Genomic DNA, 26,309 nt, shown 5'->3' on the forward strand with positions numbered 1-26,309 from the left:
GATGCTCTCTCTGTTTAGTGTATGTGTGTGTGTGCGTGTGTGTGGAGATTGGCGTCAGACAGGCAACTGAAGCAGCAATAGAGTCCAGCAGCTCCGGACCCTCTCAGATTTCCTCCAAGTACTCCGTTCCCAGAACACACTTGTTGATAAATTTAGTCTCAAGCACTCAATGCAAGTCACACAAGCATCCACTTCTCAGATATAGGAGTCAAAGGACTCTTCCAGAACAACAGAGAGGAACTTTTGCACCATCCTGAAGAGATTTAATCAGAATTAGTAGGGTCATATTTTTTAAACCGCACCTGCATCTGTCAAGACATGGCGCAATGACCCACGTGGAAGAGCAAGACTCCAGCAGCCACAGTGAGGATGACAGCTTTAACGACAACTGGTCCTGGGTAACAAAACCAAACAACATGTACCGCAGGCTGTGTATAAAAGTTGTGCATTTAAATCTGTATGGGCTAATTGTTTAAATCCAAATCCTAAATAAAAATGTTGACCAGCTAGCAATACAAAGCTGCTAGCTGGTCAACTAAAAAAGCTCAGATTACAACATACAGTTGTATAACAGTGAGGGAGTGTGATTTCATTCTCTGCTCAGGACACCATTATTCCACTATATCTTTAAATAGCAAATTGTTGTTCACATTATTAACGCTCTGAATATTGATTACAGACCCTCTAAAATGTGTTCATTTTGGAATACATTGGTAGAAAGACTGCATCAAAGGTAATTTCTAAGCAGTTAAGTGGTACTTTTTCATTTTCATTGATCCGACTATTTTATATTTTGCTAAAGGCGTTACTATCCTGTTACTATACTCGTAAAAGGGCCGGTACTGTAACAACGACTAAAATACCTAGGCTGAAAACAACCAGCAGCAGGGCAGAAGGCTTGGATTGCCCATGTAAGACAAAAATACTGAGCTGAACTGAACTAACTCTATAAAGTGGTAGCATTAATTAGGAAATTATGGTAATGGCTTTTATATGGAGGGGAAATTGTTCCAAGAAGTGCATTTAACAAGAATTTCTTATTGAGAATTATTTGTAACAGACTTTGCCATGGAGGTCAGTGTGAAGTTGGAGAAAAGCATTAGGGAGAGATTGATATGAGGAGGGACCAACTGGTCAGAGGGTCTTCAGTTGCTTTCCTAGAAAACTAGGCTGTGTCCTTAAAAACACTGTGATGAAATAGCATGCTCATTCTGTGTGTGCGTGTGTGATTGTGTTTGTGTCTGTATTTGTGAGAGAAAGTGTGTTTCTTTGTTTGTGTCCATCTGCTGTACTTTACAGCCTGTTCTCAGTGTGTATGCAGGTTCATTAAATTAAAAAATATGAGCTTTTGTTTGTGTGCTAGGTCATCAGCTCATGTCTCCCTGCATGACCTCAAACCCACATGAGTACTTATAAAGGCATATTACACCACAGCTAGCCAAACGTTTTCATAACAGTCCCACCATGCAGAGGCCTGTAAGTGGCTCTGTGGGCTCAGGCAACACCTCCACATTTCCTCCTCCTCCTCTCCTTCCTATACATATCTGGTTGTCTTTTAGATTATCGTTGGCATCTGCTGAGACATTATAGTATTTATGTTTATTTATATAAAATATATGGTCATTTGTAGCCTCAACGTTTTTTTGGGGGGGGGAAAGACTGTATTGTATGTCACGTTTTCTTTAGATTCCCCCATTTCCATTTGGCTGCAAACCTAAAACTACATGTCAGACCAGTTTTTTATCCCTTTTCTTGTGTCAGGTAGTGCTTCACAGACTGCGCGTCATGCTGTAATTTGAATGATATCCAGTATATATACAATTTGGAAACCTTCATTGTGCACAGCCTTGAATGCTAGGCCAGCTTCCAAGAAACTTTACCACCGTATATATTGCTAAAGACAAAACAATGTCTAAATGCACTGTTTAGACAAAATGATGTAACCTTTGGAATCTAGCAACCACTCCACATTATATACAATAATTTCTGTTTCCAGTTAGTGAGCCACATGAACAGCATGTGCTTTTCTCTTTGTAGGTGAAGAGTTGGGAAGGAATGTCCTGTTGAGAGTCAATTTATAGCACTGAATGATAGACAGCCCTTTGACTAATACACCAAAGGAAGATGTTTGTTCCAGCATTATTTATTTAGATCACAACACCATTTGTGGGATTCACGAGAAAGCTTTAATCAGCCATGGATGGCCCTGCCAACACAATTCAAACCCTGTAGCATGCCTGTTAGGACTGTGGTTAGGAATCCACATTGGGGGCGGGTTCAATAGTTCAGTTGTAATGTATGGCTCAGGCAGCCTTTCTGATTGGCTCATGCAGTCCTACCCCCTAGAAAACATCCCCATCTCCATGGTGATGAAAAGAATGTGTTCTTGACCTCAAAGAAAGTTCCTGGAAGAAAATGCAGGCTACCCATGTCCCAGGAAAACACCTTCCTCCCTCCTCTCTTTCCACACATGAGCTGCAAATTCCTGAAGAGCACATATTACAGTATCAATCCCTTTGAATTTGCTTCTCTTCAACAATGCAGTAATATATACTGTATTTCCTCATTTACTGTCACTACCATATTTAAAAAAATGTCTGTTACTATTATTTAAAATGAACTTTTAGGAAGTATAGAAATAAAAAAAATTGTGAAGCAAGACACTAAATAAAGAGAAAATAATTAAAATAAAAAAATGTGATAAATCATAAATCCAATGGTTGCGTAATCCACTATAGATTTAGGATTTTGAATGTAAATATAAATTACTGTTTACTTTGGCTAAAAATCCATTTGTGCACCAAAGCTTCAGTAAACCCACCTAAACAATGGCGTGAATAAACCAATTTTTCTCTTTTGTCACACCTCTAACTTGTTCTCTCTAAATCGCACACAAACATCAACATTCTGCAAATTCTCTCTTTTGCCTACTCTTCTATCTCCATGTTCTCTCTGTCTGTCTCTCCCCTCCCTCTCCGCCTCTAGTTGGCTACTTGTTGCTCCCTGATGAATGGCTCAGTTCTTAGAAAACTCAACACGTGTTTTCTTGTTCCCTCTCCGGCTGCCTGGTGCTTATTGTGTACATATGTGTGTGTGTGTGTGTGTGTGTGTGTGTGTGTGTGTGTGTGTGTGTGCGTGCGTGCATGCATGCGTGTGTGTACACTCACACAAAACCCATTCTCTGACATTCCTTGTAAGAAGTTTAAAAAGTGCTAGAATAACAAAGAGAAGCGGTAGAAGTTAGATGTGAAGTCAGATGTTTGTTGGCAGTGGCTGGGCTGGTTCTCAGAATCAATAAGCAACAACTAAAAAACGGAGGGACTCCAAAGTGAGAACTCTGTGTCCAAACTCGACTCGACTCGAAGGTCAGGAATGAGCACCTTATATAATCTTTCTATAAGTTGATTACTAATAGTGGGACTGAACTGGTTTGATTTGTTTTTACAGCAGCAAGTTTCCCAACTTCATAGTAACTTTGTTATTATTGTGAATTATTTGGTGTGAGACATGCATTAAACCTATAAATCACAGTATTTTGACCTGCCTTTCTGCACAGACCATGGTGTGACACTAAGCATATTTCAGTCTTTTCCTCAGTTAATAGTGGCGCGTCAGTTTGAGCATTCTTGCTGAGGGTTAAATGAAAAGATCGATACCACTCTCATATCAGTGTGGCATTGGTAAGTGTTTTTCCCCAAGATGTAGAACAGTTCCTTTCAATTGTGGCCGAACTGGAACTTCCTGAAAGACAATATTATTACACAAAGATTGTGTACAATGTTACAGTTTCAGAGTTGTGGTTGATGCGGTTTCTACACCTAAACAGTGTTATGAGTCTAACGTGCAAATACTTTTAGATAAAAACTGTGTGAGCTTTACATTCTTAATTGGCTAAAGTGAAGTCTGCTAAAGGGAAGTGTGCCATACCGACAATTGATTTGGAAAACATTTTTAAAACTGGGACACAGTGCATAACTACAGATACCTTCAAGTCTTCTCAATGTCACTGCTATTCTTGTCTCCTCTGCTCCAACGCAGCAGTAAACATGTCATCCCTATGGACATTTTTACTGATCTCATTTAACCTATGGCTTCAACTTACATTCAACTTACTTTATTTTATTTGTATACATATTATGGACATTACTGTGCAGATTTAAAATGGCACTGTTTGATAACTGACACTGTCAGTTATCAATATGTTTTTTTTTACCAATATGTTTTTTTATAAATAAGTGTATAGTTTTTGCTAGAGTATTTCATTTTGCAACGAGTCTGAGGTGTTCTGCTAATTGGGTGTGTGGTTGTGTGTAGTGTTGGGAAAAATAGTCCCTGCTTTCAAAACAGTGCTTAAGCAATCAAAGAAAAATGTGATAGTCCAAATGCCGGCAGCTCTTGTCCAGAAGGTCGGGGGTCAAACAGTTAGAGTGGTCTTCCTTACGTTCTAAAGTAAACAACAGATCAAGTGCTGTTATACAGTCTGTGATCAAGTGCCATGTTGGTTCAGAATAAACACAGCTTCAACTTTGGAACCCAACAGTAGTTATTTTAAAGGGGTTATAGGTGGTTTAAAAAATTCAGCAAAGTATTATCCATCAATAAAGCCAAATTGTATCCTATAAATCCTTTATAAACCTTGGGCATGCATAGTATCGATAAAATAATAGAAACCAAATAATAATAGTCAATACAGAATGAGTAAATTTCCCATTAGTCATAATAGATCTTAACATGATAATCAAACAACAAAGTACTTGATTTTAAGAGTGACATTTTCAGTCAACATTATGTGACGTCAGCGCCGGCTCAGCCAACCGGATCGCTCCGTATTTGCAATTCGGTGGCGGTAGGGGGGGGGGGGGATAGTTTAACCGCGGTTAAACATCATAGCGAAGCAGCCTCGGGCAGAGAAGTGAGGATCAGCTGTCGGGAGAGCGTTACCGACAATGTTATACCTGAAGACAGAGGACACGTAAGGGACCACGCTGCAGGGGACGTTTGGTGGAAAATTTGCATTTCGGAAGGATTCCGGAGCGAAAAGCGACATCAGTAAATAGCCTAAAGTAAGTAGGATTGCTGGACTGTACAATAATCTGCCGCCACGGAAATATTAAACATCATAATAGCCCATTTATTCAGCATGTGTTGAGTAGAGACTTGAACGTCGCTTGTGCGTAGAGCTGTGCGGCGGTCTGAATGAAGCTCCGGTGCAGACTGCAGAGCCTCACCCGTGTGCAGATGTTTACATGTCGCTTTACACACCAGTGAGACCACACATTAGACTACAGTTACAAGCTTAGCTTCAACATAGGCGTTTCCATACAAATCAAAAACGACATTTGCTCCTTTATGTTAGCTTATTTAGAGAAAATAAGGTCAGACTAAATTAGAAATAGCCTTTATGAAATGTGTCAGGCTGCTCCTCATTCCTTCATGCAATTTTTATTGGATACTTTTTCACATCATTTGCCTGTAAATCCCTCAGCCTTTCTGTGAACTCTGTCTGTCTCTGTTTATGTGGGAGTCTGGTCTTACTGTCTGTGCTGTAGTGACACCGGAGTTTTCTATGGACTATTAGTCAAACATTGGATAAAGAAGCCTTTGTGGTGTTGGGTATTATCGCACCCTCGCCTCAGAAATAACAGCAGTTAGGGTTAGGCTCACGCTGTTCTGTTTCTCTAGTAGCTATCTCAATACATGTATTGACCTATGAGTGGTCTTTAGATTGGCTATTACATAACGGAGAAGCATTGTGATTGGCTGGTAAACACATATTTCCTAGAAGAGTGGACAAGGCTTGGGTCGTGTGTGTGTTTGTGTGTGTGTGTGTGTGAATGTTCCCATCTGTTTGCACGTGGTCTATGTAGACAGTGATGTCCGGTCTGTGGCATGTCCATGACTGAGTAAATGTATATCCGTGTTTGTGAGATAAAGAATAAAAAAACCAAGGGGGTCAAATAATTGTGTAATCTTTATCAAACAGTCCCACCACTGCCAGCTCTTGAACAATAATAAGAGATTATAGTGTCAATTTACCCAAATGACAAAACAACAAACACATTTCACACCTGTGGTACAAAGGTATGCAGGTAGTTTAGCTTTTGCATTCATAACATTAAAAAACATTTTATTTTCCAGAAACAGTGTCTTTGTTAATCATACACAGTTCTCATTGTGAACACTTTAATTGGAAAAAGTTGATTGTAGTATAAAATATGAGCATGAAAGACTAGATGTCACTTAAGTTAGAATTGACTGACCTGACAAAAAGACAGATAAGTTGAACATATCCAAAAGATATCACTGTTATTTTTAAGTTTAATGGTTTTGGAAGTCATAGGTTTCTTTTTAAGTACATATGACTGTATACATTTAGTGTGTAGTGTATATCTATGGAGGGTGATTCTAGCAGAGAGCCCCATTCTCATATTCCCAGTAAGTGATGGGTGTTAACAAAGCATCCTCGTCATTAGAATGTTGTCACATGATCTGCCAAAATATTGAGCCATCTGTTCCCCTAGGCACGACAGAGCGATGGAGGATGTGAGTCAGCAAAAGCAGGTCGCAGGTGGAGATTTTAAGGGACAGTTTGTCCAGACACGATAGTGATGCCACATGTTTTTGTCTTAACATTGACTGACACTGATTTTATACATTTTATTTATTAAAACTTTATTATATTTTGATGTTCCTTTGTTCTAAATAAAACAAATTATTATCATATTATTTTAGTGAGAACTCATAAATAACTAAAAATATAGTTTCCCCATCCTTTGAATGGGTTTTGTCCAAGTCCTTTAGCAAATTCCGATGTGTCACATAAGCAGTGCTTTCACCCTTGTTTGACGCTAAAGAAACACTAATGGCACATTTTTCCTAAAAAAAATAATGATGAATATTTTCACATAATTGATTCTTTTGCATTGCACAACAGATATAAATTGACGATTTAGACAATTTTCAAAGTAGGCCACTGAATGGTATGTAAGTATCAAAAATGTGTACTTCACTGATGTCATACGTGCAGATGCTCCCATAGGACCATTAGCTTGTGTATAATGTAGGTCAACATGTTCATTGTAAATAGTCTTTCTTTCTATATTTACATTTTTGTATAAAAGCATGAGATATCTATTAATCTAGTACACATAAAATGGTTGATTTCTCCTGGATGCTGAATGTATTTTCTTACTAGTCTCTCTCTGCCCCTGAATCAACAACAACAACAACCTATTTCGCTGCCCAGTGAAGGCATTACCCTGTCTGTGTCTCTCTCCAGGGCCATGTTTGGCATTTTAGACAGAGAGCATTAGAGGTTGGATCAGAGAGACTGGCACAGCACCACATGATTACTCTCATCCCAGATGGAGTGTACAAAGACGAGACATTATTTTTTGTAGCTTCTATTATCATTTTTGTTTAGAATCTGCCTAAAAAAGACACCAAAGCCTTGTAAGAAATGCAGAATGTTTTCACAACCATGCACCCACTTACCAACACCAATCACAACCCCACAGCCCGCCAGAAGAATACTGTCAATGTGTAGGTTTTTAAGCAGAGATTGCAAGGTTGGCTGGCGTGTGTGGGCAATAAATGAACTCAGGGGATTGATAATGTATTTTAATGTATCAGGCAGTCCTTGTGGTTACACAGACCATCTTATCTGTCAATAGTTCCCCAACAGCCAATAGGTTCATTAAATGTTATGTGTCCTGACAGTGTGGGATGCATATGGTAAACGCCTGAAAGATTAATAAAACCTAATTTAAGGGAAAAAAGAGAAAAAAGTAGAGACGTCTATGAGAAAGTAATCAACAAAAACTCTCTTCCTCCTACTTTCCTTCTCTGTCTGTCTCCAGTTACAGACAATGAACTATGTGGGTCAGTTGGCGGGCCAGGTGTTTGTGCAAGTCAAGGAGCTGTACAGGGGACTCAACCCAGCAACACTGTCTGGATGTATAGATGTCATCGTGGTCCGGCAGCCTGATGGCTCACTGCAGTGCTCCCCCTTCCATGTCCGCTTCGGCAAGATGGGTGTGCTGCGGTCCCGTGAGAAAGTGGTGAGATCCCTCACTCATGCTTTCACTATCTTACTTTCTTTCTTTTGCATGTACAGTTTAGTTGTACTCAGAGACTTCTGACAACAGCATAAAAGTGGATAAGTAATAAGAGGTGATAACAAGTTTTGTACAGTTTTGGAAGAAGCATTCTGGCCTTTAAATTTAAAAGCCCAACATTCAACAGCATAGCTATTTATGACAAATTCACATGTTACAGCACAATTCAGTTGACATTTAATGTGCAACTCAGTAACAGATTTCAGCAGGCCAGAAACCATATTGTAATAACTCAAAATCAAACAGTAGTGCATTACAACACTGCAATACAGCACATAAAAAAATACTGACAAATACATCTCCCCCAACAATGTGTATATGTGCATTTCTACAGCGTTGTGGGTTAAGTTAAAAGTGACAGATCACACGTAAAAATATAGTAATGGCCATCTGTTGGACGAGATGAACAATTATTTACAAAACTAACAGTTACTAAATATGTCAACACAAAATCCCAAATGTACGGTTGTTTAGGTTTAAAACATGTTAAAGGACTAATATTTTGTCTTGCAGGTGGACATAGAAATTAATGGCGAGCCGGTGAGTTTGCACATGAAGCTGGGAGAGAATGGAGAGGCCTTCTTTGTCAAAGAGACTGAGAACAGAATGGTGAGTAATGATTGATAAGAGTCATGACTCTGAGTCAGTAAACACATACAAAGGCAGAGGGATGGAGCATGCATAACATCTTCAGGGAGTCTGGGAACTAGGAATGAAGAGCATAGCTGTTCATACTTTTTGTTGAATAAAGTGTGTGTCACCCAATGAATATAGTTTTTACATTTAAAAATGATTTATAGTTTATATGGAAAGTATATAGTGTACATACATGGGACTGGAAATTAGAAATGATCATTTTAGGCATTTTCAACAGCAGCCTGGCTGTACAACACATTGGCATTTGGTGTGACACAGCAATATGCTGATCTGAGAGTTTGTTTGTAAGCAGATACAGACTTAAGCATGTCAGCTGAAACATAAACAATAAGAAGGAACAAGAACTTCTGGCCCCTCGTGTCATCCTGTTGGCCAGCATGAATTTAGTGTCCTGGAAATAAACAATCAGGACAGACAGAAGGCAGAAACCAAGCAATGGACGGTTGGTGTAATTTTCATACATGATTGTGGACAAATGAACCTGAATGCTGCTTTCCTATGCATTTAATTCCTTTTCAACATCAAATCCATGGCATGGACTTAAGCCGCTAAAAATGTTTTATAGTCAAATTTCAGGGGTGTTTAAAGAGGGGGGGCCCCATTCTCCATCCCCCCCAACTTGGTTCCTCCTGTGCACTTACCAAACCCTGGAATTGCCCCTGCCACTGTTTTGCTCCAATCTTCTGAAGTAGAAATAAAAGTGTCATACAGAAACAGTACAGAAGTTTTGGCTAAAAACCTTTCCATGCGTCCATAATAGATCATGTTACATGGACGTGTATGGAGCACAAATGCAAATAGAGCAGAAAACAACCTTACTTAGGAACATTTCCTTTTGCTTTGACTGATTCTGTAAAGTGATAAGCGAGGATTAATGCGTTGTTGGAGGGTCATAGGCATGAGGGGGAGCACTCGTTTGAAGGAAACAACGATGAGTGGTGAGCATGATGAGAACTGGCTATGTTTCTGGCTATGTAGGAATTAAGAGGAATATGTTGTAGTCTGAGAAAATCCTATTACTTATGAGCAATTACATTTTATTACTTACTGTCTCTGTCAAAGGTATGGGAGCCTTTCTTTAACAGTCAGTCCTTGACATAACTTTTCCTCCACAGAATGGAAAACCACCAGATGGCAATTTATAGTTTTGCCAAATTCACCTTCCCTGCAGTCGGCTGCAGACAGACTGCACCCAGGAACCGGCTGTAACTGATTTGTTTGCTGTCCAGACAGACGAGAAGACAGGCGAGACAGTTAGACAGGCATACACATAGTGAAATAGGAGCAGGACAAACAAGACACACAGAGGCCAGATATTTAGACAGCACATACAACACATACTGTACAGTACTAAAGCACAGCTAAAAATACACAAGAGGAACCACTATTGGATACGGCAGCTTGAGGATTGCCATAGCAGGGTTTGTTCCAGTTTGGAATGATTTATCTTCCATCAGTGTTTTTGTTCCCCCTTTCAGTAACGGTCTATGTTATCATCTTTAGCTACTTTAAATGGCAAAAGATCAACAAAATTTTTGAGGAACTATTTGGCATCAAGACAAATCTTCTGTGCCCCTTAATCCCCCTCTACTCGCTCCCTCTCGGTTTCTCAGGAGGTAAAGTGAAATATGAGGATTTGTTGGGGCTTGAGTATTGGCAAATAGATCCCGCACAGGATGTTCCAGCAGAAATTAATCTTCAGGCTAGACAATCAGGAATCTTTAAATAGCTGTGGTTAGGATACACACATGATATAATTCATCTTTATCTTGATGTGGTTACCTTAAAATGTCTTGCAAGAGAAAACTAAAAGTGAAGTGTAATTGTTTTCACGTTTATCTAATCTTTATTGTTGGTCTGCATCATGGGTGAAGGGAGTTTGCCTCCAAAGATAGAATATCTGAAAAAACTATGCATTCATGTAACATATTACCTTGATGCAGGCAGATTCAGAAATAATACTCACAGAAATATTACATCTAGCTTTGAAAGAAAGTTATGTAATATATTTGCTAATATATTGAGAATGAAGCATCCAAAAACATTTAAACGAATTAAAAGTGCTCAATGGGTGGATGTTTCCAGCTTGTTTAGAGCTCTGAGCATATGAGCTGTGACCTGGTATAGCGCACATCCTGAAACACTGTTCTGTTTTCTCTCTAATCAAAAGGAATTGGGCTGTGTTGGACTGTGTCATGACACGTGGCAAGGCATGTGTCAGTCTGCACTCTTTGCATCATCTCTTTATCTGTCCCTCACTGTCTCTTTGTGTCTCTTTCTCTTTCTGGCATAGCCATTGTGGTGTGACTGTGATGAACAAATCTGTGTGATGTCAAACCCAAATTCCCGCCAGATTATGTAAAAAGAATCTTTCTCATTAATCAGCAACACTCAGTTTTGACTCCCCAATAATGTGTGTTTGTGTTATAAAACAATGAATTTTAGCAAAGCTAGCTGCCTGGCTCCAAGAATATCTGTCGGTTTGCAAACCACTTTGTTCCGAACTGAAAAAGCTCAACAACTATTACCTGGTTTACATTGAAATTGTGTAGACATGAATTGTTCTTACAATTTTACCCCAGTGGCAACAGCACTTTGATATTTGTGGTTGAAAAGTAAAATGTCTCAGCAACTATTCAATAGATTGCCATGAAATGCAATGTCTCCCTCAGGATAAAGTGTAATTAGTTTGGTGACAAATATTTCAAAATATTGGTAGCGGCAACAATAATGGCACTCCCATTGGTCTCAGCTGTAGGCTACTTTGTGTTTAGGGCTCATTAGCAAATATTATCATGCTAACACACTTAACCAAGATGGAGGACGTGGTATTAACTTAGAATCAGCATTGACGTTAGTATGTTTACACTAGCGGTAAGCTCAAAGCAACCTACTGCTGTGTCTAAAATTAGCACTAGCCACTAGCATTCTCATTTAGCCTTGATTAGCCTGTTTCTCAACAACTAAAATTTTACTTGAATGTGTACTTTGTGTTGTGTGCTAATAAGCAAATGCTAACACACCTAAGATGGTAAACATTATGCCTGCTAAACATATGTTAGCACTCAACAGTCATTGTGAGCAAGGTTGCCATACTAGGGTTAGCATTTAGTTTAAAGCACCGCTGCACCCAACTACTGCCTCACAGAGCATGGCTGTTGAGTCTTTAGCTTCTACCCCATTTCATATCTTTGCACCCACTTTCCCACATGATTCCATTCCAAATTTCAATAATTTTACATCTAATACTCTACATTGCAGTTCAAGTAGAAAGTTAATCATGATTTTTTTGTATCATATTGATTACCTTGAATAATCATGTTATGTTTCTGTGTTGACAGGAAATAGTTCCATCCTACCTAGCAACCTCACCCATCATGTCAACGGGGGCAGAGTTAATGGAGTCCCAGCTAGGCAGGGGCAGTTCTCGTCACCATGGTAGGCCCTGTTAAGCAAAGAATATTTTTAAATTTGTGAAAATGTGTGTGTTTACTTTTTTGACAATTTTTATCACATCACATAGACACCATCCTCTGCAGCTCACTTCCTGTCCAAAACCTGGGACAGCATCAAAGTGATGGCGTAATGATCAAGAAGAGGAGGAAGAGAAGGAGGAAGGCAAGGCCAGAGACAGGCAGTGGAGGAGGAGGGAGGAGAGAGGAGAGTGGGGAAGAGTTCTCGGAGGACCAGGACATGTTTACTATTGACTTGAGCTCGGAGGAAGAGAGAGAGGGTGAAAGCAGGTGTGTATGTCTGTGTGCACAATAGATTATTTGATTTTGTGAGAGTGTATGTGTGTTTGTTTTTCATTCATGAGTGAGTGAGTGTGCAAGTGTGTAGCAGCTATCTAAAAAAGGTCATGTGCATTTGCACCACAAGGATCCGATGAACAGAAATACAATGAAAAAATCACATATAAACTAAGGACATTCTGTTAACGCTCAAATTGTAATTTGTCTATTTATAGCGATGTGGCTTTGTGGCTATTAATGTCGACCACTCCAGACTGAAATATCTTCAGTTTTTTAGATGGATTTCATCCCATTTTGTGAAATAAAGTCCCCCTTGGGTTGTGTTGTAATGGCTTTGGTAATGCCCTCACTAATTTTCTAGCGCCGTCATCAGGTTTATAACAAAATATAAGTAAAAAAACAAACTCCTGATTCGTCATCTACATTATAGCCTCAGCTGTACTTTGTCTTCAGTGCTAATTATGAAAGGTAACTAACTTTTTTGTGACTAAATTGTGAACATTGTTATAATGTTATAACTGATGAACATCATCATTGTGAGCATGTAAGCATGTTCACATTAGCTTTTAACCTTAAGTACAGCCTCACAAAGCTGGTAGCATTGCTGTAGACGATTAGTTTTGTTGAATGTATGCTTTAATTATAACTAAGAATTGTATCACAAAAGCTTTTCCCAGTAACATTACACATTCATGACAAAAAAGCAACTATCAAAGTTGAAAAAATTCTTTAGGTTATATTTATTAAGTGTATAACACACAAAAACCCAACCAACCTGCTTCATCAGATTTGATTGACAGTGACAAAACAATCTATCAACTGTCATCTGATTCAAATTGTTGCTAAATCCTAATGATGTAATAATACTTTTCTCTACTGAGCCGCCCAAGTCAAACCAGTGAATTGTCGTAGAAATAACCTGATTGAGGAAATATGTCTTCAGGGCCTTTAAACCAATTTAATGCCGCTTCTGTTTCAATTCAGTAAAATCATTTCAGTGGTTTAGATTAAATTCTTAGGAACACGTTAAAAGAATAAGTATTAATGGGCGAGCCTGCATGTGTGTGCATGTTGGTGTTTACGTATGTGTGTGTTCTTTGAAAACCAGCTCTGTTTGTGGGACGTGCTCCAGGGATTTGCCGTTCCCACGGTTTCTCTGTTGCTTTGAAATAATTGCTCTTTTTTTAAGGAAGTTAACCACATGTCATGGCCGGAAAATTTTCTAAACCCTTAAAGACAAGAAAGAATGTGCGTCTGCCTCATGTCATGCTTTATACCGTACTACGCGTGGTTTTGTCTAACAGGCTGCAAACCAAGTTTTCCAAAGTAATGATGAGATAATCCAACTAATACTTGGGTTAAGCATCTCAGGCTATTTGTATGAGGTTAATCAAATCTCTTATTTAACTTTATTTGGACTTGCAGAGACACTGTATATATAAAGTATGCACAGGTTGTAAAATAATATGCATGTTTATATGACTAACATCTCCCACCATGTGTGTGTTTGTGTTCAGGCCTGTGTACGGTGAGCAGGGGTCTACATCCAACACGCACACACACCCCAGCACTAATTGGATCCATTCACAGAGGTAATACATTGAAACAGATCACACACAGATACACACTTTATTATTAACTTATTCATGTCTCTCACTCTCTTTCCCACTCCTCATTTTCTTCTTCTGTTTTTGTCTGTCTTCCTGTGTCTTTTTATTTTCCTGTAGTCAAGGGGTTAAGGAGACTCTCTCCATCCCTCCACACTGTGCTCTGTCTATCTCTTGTCCTCAGCAGGCTTCTCACTTCTCCTGCCCTGTTAGGTATCACCTTCAATTTCACTCTCACAATGAACAAAACATTACATTAGAAATGTTGCTTTATTTTATTGTAGTTTTTTTAAGTTTATAATGTATGTTAAATGTACTTTCTTTTTAAAAATACAAGTGTCTTTCACTTCCTCAGCAGCCCTGACAATTCTAGGTCATCAACACCGAAGAGTGACTCAGAGCTAACCAATCATCCGAACAAAGACAACCCTGAGATGTTGTGGACCTGGGGGGAGCTGCCACAGGCTGCCCAGGTATCTACAGACACACACACACACACACACACACACACACGCACACACACACCTTCTTACATGTTCAGAATTAGGAATAGTTTGACTAAGTGTATTTCCAAAAATAGAACAACAATGGAGATAAGGAATGTAAGGGCAGAAAAAAAGAATAAGTGTGTAACAAGTTTGATCTTTCTCTCTCTTTCATAGCCATCCTTCCTGACTTCCCAGCAAAAGCAGGACCCTGCCACAGCAGTCTCCATCCCGGTGTCTGCCAGCACTCACTTCAGAGCCATTAGTGACACTGGACCCCCCTCACTCACTCTATATGCTGGGGAGACTTCTGCTCAATATGGGGACAAGGACACTAAAGAAAGCAAAAATGGAGTCAGTGTCGGACTAATCACTAAGACTGGAGACAGGGCTGGAGATGAGCATGGTAGGTATATGGAGGACATATATCTAACTGCAAGTGCCTAGAATGACATTGTGGCCTACCATGTTTTTCTTTAAATCAGGATTAATCATAAACCAACACAACAGCGTAATTTAGGTGGTCAAATAAGTGACATGTAGATATGCAAATCCTTGTGGAAAAAAAGTATCAACACATTGTGTTGTTTCATGAGCTTGTTTGTATGCATTAGTTGATTCTTTACTGTTGTCATTCCATAGGGAGAGAGTTGGAAAGTGTTGGCCCGTTGTGTGCAGAGATGGAGGGTTTAACAGCCTGCCCAGTGTCGCGCAGGATTCTTCTTGATCATTTTGACGATGGCGGGAATGTGGGAAGTCCCATTAAAAGAACTGATTCACCATCCAAGAGGAAAGGTATCATTGCTCTATCCCAAACAAGGAATTTTTGTGATTCAAATAGTCTATATGCTTTATTATCACTCTACTGTTACTGATGATGTGTGATATCGTCTCTAATCAGAAAAGAGAAGTCAACACCTTGGTGCTGATGGCATATACCTGGATGACATTACAGACCTGGAGCCTGAAGTAGCTGCTCTCTACTTTCCTAAAAGGTTCAGTAACAAAAATATACATGTACCAAACATGTTGCTGCATGCCTTCATACGAGTGCAAAACATACTCTCTACCCCAAATACACACACCTACTGTATAAAAGGCTTTCTTGTGGTTTAAGTCCCCCTCTGGTGGCCACCATGGAGGTAGTCAGCAGAATTTAAAAGAATAATGAAGACTTATTTGTGTCCTGGTTTTTTGAAGTAAATCAATTATTTTTGGACTATTATTTGTGTTATTTTGGCTACAGCTTATCATTTGGCTATAGCTTACCATTTACATTTACTTAGCTGATGCTTTTAGCCAAAGCGACTCACAATGAGTGCATTCAACTATGTGGTTACAACCCCGATAAGTGCGAGAATCATGCAAATACATCACATATGTTAAGTGCATTTAGAGGCAATAGGCGACAGAGAGAGTTTTTGTTATGGGCCATGATGCAGTATGAACAGATGAGTTTTCAAGCTGCAACTTATTGCAAATGCAGTAATTAATTGATACACTTAGGTTCAGTAAGTGTGGTGCATGAACATGCTGCTTTTCAAAACTTTTTAGGTACTTAAAGGCACTTTAGGCTAGTGTTTATTTGACCTACACCATCAAAACAATATTTTTTAGTGATAGTGTGTGTTAGAGCGTGTTTGTTTCTCTCACTTCTCAGTGACGGAGGCAGTAGCTCAATGAGAGGGGACTCTGAGATGCTGATGATGATGGGAGTGCGGAGCGCTGATCAGTCCCCAGTGGGCAGCAGTGGGGTGGACAGCGGCGTAGACAGTTTGTCCGACCAAGTAGGGGACCTGCCTCATGTTGCCATCTCTTTGTGCGGAGGACTCACTGACAACACGGAGATCACAAGAGGTAGGATAAGGAATGTGCAAGGAGGCAATGACAAAAGGATGAAACATAAGGTTACAATGCTGTTCGATTTTAACTTCTTACCTCCTCTTTGTTTTATAATAAAGCATGTCTTTCAATCAGTTTCAGTTCTTACTGTGTGTGTGTGTGTGTGTGTGTGTGTGTGTGTGTGTGTGTGTGTGTGTGTGTGCTTGCGTGCATGCATGTGTGTGTGTGCTTTTTTCATTCCACAGAGCAGTTCAAGGAGAGGGCAATTTCCTATCAGCAGTTTTCTGAAAACCCTTCGATTATAGATGACCCTAACCTGGTTGTCAAGATAGGAAACAAGTATGTGCTCCTAAACTGTGTCCAATACCATAGTGTAATACACATTTAGACAAGAAAAGGAACTTAGAAATAGTTTAACATTTTGGAAAATACCATTTTTTGCCTTCTTGCCGTAAGTTAGATGAGAGGATCAATACATCTCTAATGTACAGCAAATATGAAGTTAGTGTCAACAACTGGATAGCATGGTTTAGCAAAAAGACTGGAAACAGGAGGAAACATTGAGCTTCCCTCTATCTTAAATTGTCTGCTTAACTCCTCTCATTTGTTTAGATCTGTTTAGAAAAGTGTAAAAAATTATGTGCCAGACTATTTCTTGGCTGGTCGCATCAACTTCCTGGAAGTTACTGTGCTTCATATTTAAAAAGCATACGTAAGAGTGATGTTGATCTTCTCATTTAAAATCCAATATAGCAGCAGTCTTGGTCAGCTAGAAGTCTGAGGTGTAAAGTAGTGCTTAGAGCTCTCTCTGTTGTCTGTTTTAGGTACTACAACTGGAACACAGCAGCTCCTGTCATGTTGGCCATGCAGGTCTATCAGAAACCACTGCCGCAGGTAAACCCACCACAGTGACACATATAGTCTCTAATCTGTTTCCAGTTGACTGTATTTTTTATGTTATGAGTTTATGGCATCAGTGGTGGAAGACATATTCAGATTTATTTAAAAGGTGATAAATCATGAAAAACATACATTTGCCGTGTCCTTGTAACTAGTAGCCAGTATTATCATCAAGGTGTAACTAAAGTATCAAAAGTAAAAGTACTCATTATGCAACAGAATGGACAGTCAATTGTGGTTATAATTCAGTTGCAAATCATTATATATTTTCTCACTGTACTATTAATTCTGATGTAACAGAAACTTTTATGTTGTAGTTGCATACTGCTGGGTAGTAAAATAAAGAAGAAAGAAGAAGACACACTTTATTACTCCCAGATGGCATCTAATTTTTTACCTTTTTTTTATGTAAAATTGGAATCTGCAAAGTAGGCCGTTACTACAGCTATCAGTTTAGTATAGTATGAAATATAAATACTCTGTACCTACTGAAGTAAAGTACAAAGGCCTTAAATTTTACTTACAGTAAGCAGTACTTGAGTAAATCTTCAGTGACATTCAACTATTGGCTATCTGTACTGTTGTTATACACCTATATGACCACTATTAACTATTAATTAAACTATTAATGCTGCACCAGTAGAAAAACTGTGGTATGTTGCACACCTTGTAAAGCTCCATCCCCCAAATTACATTAGTTGTCATTGCTGTGCCATGGCTATTTGTCAGTAACGCTCAAACATGTGCATTGGAGCTCTTTTCATTAAAGTAAATGAAGAACGTTTTTTTTTTATGCTGTTTTGGTCTTTTTTTTTTTTTTACATTCTTTGATCTACTCTTTTCTAATGTGGGATTAAAATGAATAACTTGCTACAACATGCATGTCTTTCAGGGTTAGTTCTACAGCATAGAATAATTCTTTTAAATAATTATTTCATAATTTTAAATAGTTTTTATTTGATTTTATCATTATATTTGTTGGGGGATCACATTCTCCTGTGCACTCCCAGCATTTTGCAATTATTAATAATTCTCCCTAAACTTATGTGTCACTACAGTGTTGTCATATGCCAGCGTCTTCTCAATATTTTATGAAAAAGTTGACTAAATGCTACTGTTCACATAATAATCAATATTTAATCATTTCAGTTACTATTGTACAGAACATAAGCTATTTAGACAAAGGTGACAGTATTGTTGTCGATTGTCTGATATGCCAGTAATGGGGAAGTTAGCATCAAAGCTGCCAATTTTATTTCAGTAAAATATGGCTTTAAATCTAACTGTTTTCCTAACACTTTAATAATGTAATGTCCTTTTTCCATTTTATTTACACATTTTCTTTCAATCACCATCCATCCAATGTTTGTGTGTACTAAGTGCTGGTGTCTGAGTTACGTGTTTTCGGCTATCGGCCTCTTCTCATACTGCCTCCCTGGTCTGTTTGGCTCAAGCTCTTCCCAACCTGTATGGTGTTTTCTTGCTTTGCTTGGGTATTTGTCAGGGCATGTCTTTGTCTGTCTGTCTTTCTGTATGTATGTTTGTTTTGCCATCATTTCCTACCACTGTCAACCATGTCTCTCTCCTTGTCTCCTTGTCTTTGTCTTTGCTAACCCTAACCCTAACCCTAACCCCTAACCCTAACCCTAACCCCTAACCCTAACCCTAACCCTAACCCTATTTGTGCATTTCCCTCCACTGCCTTCCAGTCACAATCTTTAAATAGCAGGTCCTTTTATGTTTTACCTTGCATCCTTTGCTCTTTGTTTGTGTGCCATTGAATTTCCACCTGTGACTGCCTTTATTTTGGTGATTTAGGTTGGAAATGTGCTGTATGTTATTTTTACTTTTGTATTTTAGGTTCTTTCTGGTCATTGGTTTGTCTGTATTTTGTGCTTTACTTTGTTTTGAGTTACTCCAGTCAGTTTTGAGTTACTTTTTCAGTCATTTTTGAGTTGTATGTGCATGGTTGTCCCTAGGCCTCAGTGGAGAACATTATGAAGGAGAAGATGCCCAAGAAAGGAGGACGATGGTGGTTCTCATGGAGGAGCCGGAACAGTGACTCCAAATCAGTAAGTCCAGAGATCCACACTTTTTTTTTTTAAATATAGTCCATAGCCTTCAGTATCTACACAGTAAATTATGTTAGAGGGGGCAAATGATAGAAGGCAAAGGCTGGAAGCCATATTTTTTTCCCACATCCACACATGCAACACTTCCTAAGTTGATTAAGCCAGCTGTGACCTTTGACCTTTGTGCACTTCAGGATTCTGTGACAGATGCAGGAAACTGTGGGGAGAACTCACTCACCATGCCCTCAGTGAACAGGTGTTTTCTTTTATTCCTTAAATCACCACATTTCTCTCTTGACACTCCCATTTGAATCTGTTGTCATAGTTTCACCAAATTTGTTGTCTTTGATTTTTCAGGATGAAGGATGAGTCATCCTCTAGTGATGAGGACAACAGATTGTCCAATCAGGCATCAAGATCCTGCCAGTCAGAGCCCCCTATGATTTCTGGCAGCATCTGTTATAAGAAGACTCTTCGGCTCACGTCAGAGCAACTGGTACGTATGTATAGATAGATAGATAGATAGATAGATAGATAGATAGATAGATAGATAGATAGATAGATAGATTGCCTTTATTATTAGACTCAAAGTCTATAAAAACACCAACAACAACAACAACAAAAAGATACAGATACACAAGACAGACACCAATTAAATAAGACAACTATGCCAGTAATCACATAAGGGTGGCTGGTATCCCAAAGCACTGAACCTCGGGTCAATCAGATGTAAAACGACAGAGTTAAACAAAGAATTCAAGCAACCGATAAAATTAGTCATCAAATTCCTCAGTAAAGCAGAGAATGTAATAACTCATGCTTGACAGAACAATTCACATGCACTACACCATCTAGGTTTCCTCAGTAGAATGCGCAAACAATCATTATAAGCGACCCGCAGCTCATTGAAGGTTGCCTTTTTGAACTTGACCCACAAGGGGGCAGTGTAAAAAGCAGTACAGTATGCTTTAAAGAGGTTTATCTTGACAGTATCAGAACACCAAGAGAACTTCCTGGCAAGCATGTTAGCCTGTGTATATAACATGTGACGCTGCCTTTACATGTCCTCATCATCTGACATTTTATCTGTTAAGAACTGACCCAAATACTTAATTTTGCAACCAACAGTCAGCACTTGACCTGCAAGATGGAAAGATGGTAAAATAAGGTCCTTAGTCTCTTTCACTCTACAGATTATAACCAAACTCTTTTTGGCATTATATTTCACATCATATTCAACACCATAATTGGAACATATATTCAACAGCTCCTGAAACCCTGCACTGCTAGGAGAGACAACAGCCAAGTCATCTGAATACATGAGATGGTTCACTAGCATATTACAAATCATACATCCTGTCTCACACTGTCTTAGCTGGTCAGACAGGTCATCCATGTAAATATTCAAGAGGGCCGGTGATAGTATCCCCCCTGACGGACGCCATTGTCAACACCAAATGAAGTAGAGAATACATCCCCCCATTTGATCTGTAGGCTCTGATTGGAATACCAAAAAGTCAGGATTTGGATTATACCATTTGGTACTCCTCTTTGGCCTTGGAGGAATCAATAAAACCAATAAAAACAGGATTTTGTCTTCTGTAGGTTTCTACCATTTCCTTAAGATACATAGATCAGTACCATTTCTGGCCTTCCAACCAAACTGGTTATCTGAACTATACAAATAATCACACAACCTATTTAATAAAATTCTTTCCAGGACTTTTGATAATACACTAGCTAATGCAATAGGTCTATAATATGTGTTATTAAAGTTAGCTTTATTGATCTTATTGGGGAAAGAAAGGCGCACACAAGTTAGTTTATGGCAGCTTTGAAGCTCTACAGTGACTCAATATATACTGCAGACTATGATAAAGCAAGAAGGTAGACAAAGCATATACATTAATTTGATAACAAACATGGATACATTGTTTCCCCTTGACCAGTGTCTGAAGATAGATAGTGGGTGAAATTTAGTGTATCTTTAAATGAAGGGTTTTATTCTCACATTTTGTGAGGAATAACCCATAAAGAGATCTGTTATTGCATGCAATTTATCTGGAATATAGATGCCTGTTAGAAAACCTTTGTGTTTTTGTGTGTGTGCATGTATGGTTTACAGGCCAGTCTGCAGTTGAAGGAGGGTCCAAATGATGTGATGTTCAGTGTAACCACTCAGTATCAGGGCACCTGCCGTTGCAATGGAACAATCTATCTTTGGAGCTGGGATGACAAGATAGTCATCTCCGATATAGATGGAACCATCACCAGGTAAAGAAAAGCTAGGCAGTTGCATGGCAGTCTTGCTGTCACTATTATTAGCTAATGGGAAATTCACAAACCAGCCTATTCCAAAAGACAGTTCAGTTCCAACCTTTACCAGTAGATGTCAGGTTTTTCACAGATTTGGTGTCTCCATTTGCATTAAGTGTTTCTGTATTAATTGTGTGACATTGACTGGCTTGTGTTGCGCTGTAGGTCAGACACCCTGGGTCACATCCTCCCCAACCTGGGTAAAGACTGGACCCACCAGGGTATCGCACGGCTCTACCACAAAGTCAGCCAGTGAGTACAGCCTTACCATCTGCACATGGTGTAGGTCATTGTTTTTTTAATTTAGCTGAAATATATGTAATGGCATTCTAATGATTTTAGTTATATGTGCACTGCTTAGTACAGAACTGAGTGCGTGTCTCTCTGTCACAGAAATGGATATAAATTCATGTACTGCTCGGCAAGGGCAATTGGCATGGCTGATATGACACGAGGCTACCTGCACTGGGTCAATGAGAGGGGAACCATGCTGCCAATGGGCCCGGTGCTGCTCAGCCCCAGCAGTCTTTTCTCTGCCTTGCACAGGTCAGACACACACTACATTTACAAATATGCATTGTTTTGTTATTTACAAAGTAATTTTATCACCATTCAACAAGGTAATCCCAAATATGTAGTGTTATAGCAATAGGCGTTTTTTTGTCTAATCTACTGTATATCTATATCTATATCTATATATTTCTGTGTATATGTGTATATGTACTGTATATTTTACACAGTATATGTAATGATGACTGGTCATATGCAGATATTGTACATGCTTTTATTTCTCAGTCTTTTCATCTGTTTGCTAATGAATTTATTTCAAAACCCCAACTGCATGGGAAACTTTGACATCTTTCCCAGTGGAGGTGTAAAACGTTTAATGTCATTCAATGATGTGTAGGGAAGTGATTGAGAAGAAACCTGAGAAGTTTAAGATTGAGTGTCTCACAGACATAAAGCACCTGTTCTACCCCAACACTGAACCATTCTACGCTGCTTTTGGCAACAGAGCCACGGTGAGACTAATGCACATGAATAGAAACAAGCATGCACTTTCTCTGTACCAAGAGGTTTACGTTGTAGATCTTTTTGTTCCTTTTTCTTCATAAGGAAAATGTTGTAATTTCTGTGATGATAGTAATTGTTTGACTCCATTAGGTGAAATCACTTTATATTTCTGCGTTGGCACCTTTGATGCTTTTGGTAGTGATGCTGACTGTGTATGTGTAATTTCAGGATGTGTATTCCTATAAGGAGGTGGGTGTTCCTCTGAACAGGATTTTCACTGTCAATCCCAAAGGGGAGCTGATACAGGAGAATGCCAAAACCAATATCTCCTCGTAAGCTATATTCTCTGCTTCACTTGATTTTCCTCCCTGTGATCTGACTCTGGAAACGTGTGTATACAGATGTTTGACTCTGTGCGTCTCTCTTTCAGCTTCGAGCGTCTGTGTGAGATGGTCGACCATGACTTCCCATTCCTAGCTCGAGATGAGGAAGCAGACTTCACCTGCTCTGACACCTTAGATCAGTGCACCTACTGGAGCAAACAACTTTCTGATGGCAGCAAGCAGGAAGAAGAAGAAGACCCACAGCAACTTGAGACAAGCTGAGGAAACCCAATGAAAATCAGCTGTGAGGACACTGCGATCCAGCTTATCTCCGTATCGCAGTCAGGCACGTCACTGTGGTCAGTGGTTCCGCAATTCATCACAAAGATCAGCCCCAATTCAGAGGGAAGGTGTTGATTATTTTAGAACTGTAACTGTTGAATGAAGCTCTGTGGCTCATTTAAGGATCAAATACAGTTTTTTTTATATTAGACAAGTAACTGTGACTACTGATTTAAAGTAAATTAATGTGTTTTCAATATCCCACATACACCAACCTTACTATCATTCAATCCTGAGAACAAAAGCAGTCCTAAGGGTTCATTACAAATAAGACACCTGTGCCAGAAAAAAAATATTTTTTTAATTGTTTAGAGAAGAGAGAACAAAAAATCCCTGATGAATTTCAACAGCTGCAGGTGATGCTTCTGCCTGCGGAGTGCTCAACACAGAGTCACAAATGGCACATGAGCAAGTGCACTGACTCAGACACAAACTTGTAAAGAAATTCCATAGACAACGCAACACATTGCAGAACGTAAGTACATTATACCTAACTGTTTTTCAGCTCCCTAAGAGATCATTTTGACACACCACTCTTTATCCACACTGGTAGATAGAAACGCTGCCACACAAGACACATACTGTTTGCAATCACTTCAAATGTGTTATAACATTTCTTTGCACCAATATTGCTTTGGTGTAAATACATTTGGTCATCCACCTGATAACCATTATTTCTCAGAATTCTATGCAAAAAATGCTCATTTTAAAATTATAAACTGTCCCAAGTTGACTTAAAAATTGGGTGTAGTCCACTCAACGTGTACATTAGCTAGGAAATTATTTTGCTGCACCATTCAGAATATGTACACAATCAGCCCGTCAACATCGCCTACAAGACTGGCTTTCACAATTGATAAAAAAAATATATATATAAATTACACATATAATTTAACTTTTCAAATCTCAAATCAGCCTTTTGGTCATTTTTTTTAAATACTAGTTTAGCAAAGAATACTTTACCCATCGCATTGCAAATTATTCACCAAATAGAGGAGACTCTTGGTGGAAATGTATATACAGTATGTGGCTGTAGTCATCTTTTCTGACCTTGAGTGCAATAGATACAGCACAACACTTTGCACCGGAAAAAACACATTACATTACTTACAATAAAACTATCCAGAACATGCAAAAATAGCACAGATAGTGTATCTAGTCTTTCTGTGCCAAACTACTTTGCAGGTCTAACTAAATGTGTGTGGTCTTCTGACCGTGTTACTGTGAAAGAAGTGGCTCTGGCAATTTTTCTAACTTGTGTTCAGTGACAATACTCAAGTTAAATGCAGGACAATGCCAAGTACTTCCATCTTTGTTCTTATTGTCTGTTTCATATGTGCAAATAACACCAGGAATAGTATATAAATCACTCAGAGTGGATGTTATTGTAATGACTAATGCTCATCAATGTAATTACTGTAGAAGCCCATACAGGACCATCTTCATATACTTTATTGTATTGGGGCGGCTGTGGCTCAGGGGTAGACTCAGTGGTAGTGGTGGTTCAATCCCTGGCCCTGCAGTCCCATGTGTCCTTGGGCAAGACACTGAACCCCGAATTGCTCCCGATGCTGTGCATCGGAGCATAAATGTGTGTGAATGTTTTTCTGATCTGCCGGTGGCACCTTGTACGGCAGCCTCGGCCATAGTGTATGAATGTGTATGAATGATGAATGGTTCCTGTACTATGTAAAAGCGCTTGAGTAGTCATTGAGACTACAAAAGTGCTATGTAAGAACAGTCCATTTACATTAGGGTTGTTACTGCACAAATCAGGATACTTTTACTTTTATTTATGCAGTATATATAAATACTGTAAGGTGTTCTTTTCACATATATATATATATTCTTTGTCATTTGTTATTAAATGTTTTCATCTGTTGATCTAATAACATCTACTGTACTGCATTTATGCGTGATGGAAGCCTGTCTGTTTAGTTTTACTACATGTCTGACTTAAAACGGAGAAAACTATTCCTTCATTTGTGTGACCAAATGAAGTCAACCCCAAAAAAGCACTGCTAATCTTTAGAGAGCTGATATATTGTGTAATATTATGTTACTGATGCTTATTCAAACACACTTACAGCTATTTTAAGCTTTGTTGTGAACCTTTTCACAATTCAGCCGCCTCAAGAGGCGCCAGTTTCTGCATGTGACCACTAAAACAAGAGATCCACATGAAGTATTTTTTGGACAGCTAATAGATGGATTTCTTGACTCTTTCCTGATAATTTTAGGTGTTAATGTTATTTTATTTTATTTGGCGTCTCATTGGCATCAACATGGTTATTTACATGAAAATTCATGTTTAAACACAATTGGAGAATTGTTTTTTTGCAGCTTCAAGAAAAAGAGGGGGGAGGGGGATTATGTTGCTACGTCCCTCCAGAGTTTTCATCATTTCAGAAAAGTAATTGTCAAAGTAATTCACCAGACTGTCAAAATGCCAGGATACTGTTAATGAGCACCCTGATCAAATGAGTCTCTGAGTCTGTTATCATGCTATATTAATGCATAGGATAGAAATGTCTGATGCTGTATTGTGATTGACTTTGACTAAAAGAAAAATAATAAGTAACTAACCTGTAATCTAAAACTGTTGATGTTCACAATTCTTTTGGTGAACAGTTTAATTTGTGTAAAAACTAAAAAGAGGAAAAAGAGGCAGAGGAGACGCATGCTGTGGTAATGCTATAGATGCATATTTACGTGGCTGTAACAATCACTGTCTTGTCACCTCTCTAGGCAGGTACATTGCTTCAGTATTTATTAGTTATTTGTATGGTCAAACATGCACAGACACTTGTAATTATTTAAGCCAAAAGCACACTCTGATCTGTGTGAGGTTGATCTGCCTTGTAGTCGTGTAATTACAGCAT

The 26,309-nt window shown here is 38.8% G+C and overlaps 1 protein-coding gene across 5 annotated transcripts; it reads left to right on the forward strand.

The window, feature by feature from the left end:
* The first annotated feature begins 173 nt into the window (after window positions 1-173).
* Window positions 174-24,356, forward strand: lpin1 (lipin 1). 5 transcript variants are annotated; one of them, XM_034880167.1, is made up of 23 exons: window positions 174-398; window positions 7,860-8,060; window positions 8,631-8,726; window positions 12,116-12,212; window positions 12,298-12,517; window positions 14,044-14,118; window positions 14,254-14,346; window positions 14,489-14,606; window positions 14,796-15,024; window positions 15,261-15,413; window positions 15,520-15,613; window positions 16,279-16,475; window positions 16,706-16,799; window positions 17,285-17,354; window positions 19,340-19,432; window positions 19,627-19,688; window positions 19,790-19,928; window positions 21,558-21,706; window positions 21,914-22,000; window positions 22,142-22,294; window positions 22,656-22,770; window positions 22,991-23,094; window positions 23,193-24,356. In XM_034880167.1, the coding sequence occupies exons 1-23, from the start codon at window positions 327-329 to the stop codon at window positions 23,365-23,367; spliced, it is 2,886 nt and encodes a 961-aa protein (XP_034736058.1). In that variant the 5' UTR covers window positions 174-326; the 3' UTR covers window positions 23,368-24,356. The 5 variants fall into 5 exon arrangements, with proteins under 5 accessions (XP_034736058.1, XP_034736077.1, XP_034736068.1 ...); XM_034880186.1 differs by having other exon boundaries at window positions 14,796-15,015; XM_034880177.1 differs by having other exon boundaries at window positions 14,492-14,606.
* Window positions 24,357-26,309: the final 1,953 nt, after the last annotated feature.

Source organism: Etheostoma cragini, chromosome 1 (assembly GCF_013103735.1).
Source record: "Etheostoma cragini isolate CJK2018 chromosome 1, CSU_Ecrag_1.0, whole genome shotgun sequence".
Lineage (NCBI taxonomy): Eukaryota > Metazoa > Chordata > Actinopteri > Perciformes > Percidae > Etheostoma > Etheostoma cragini.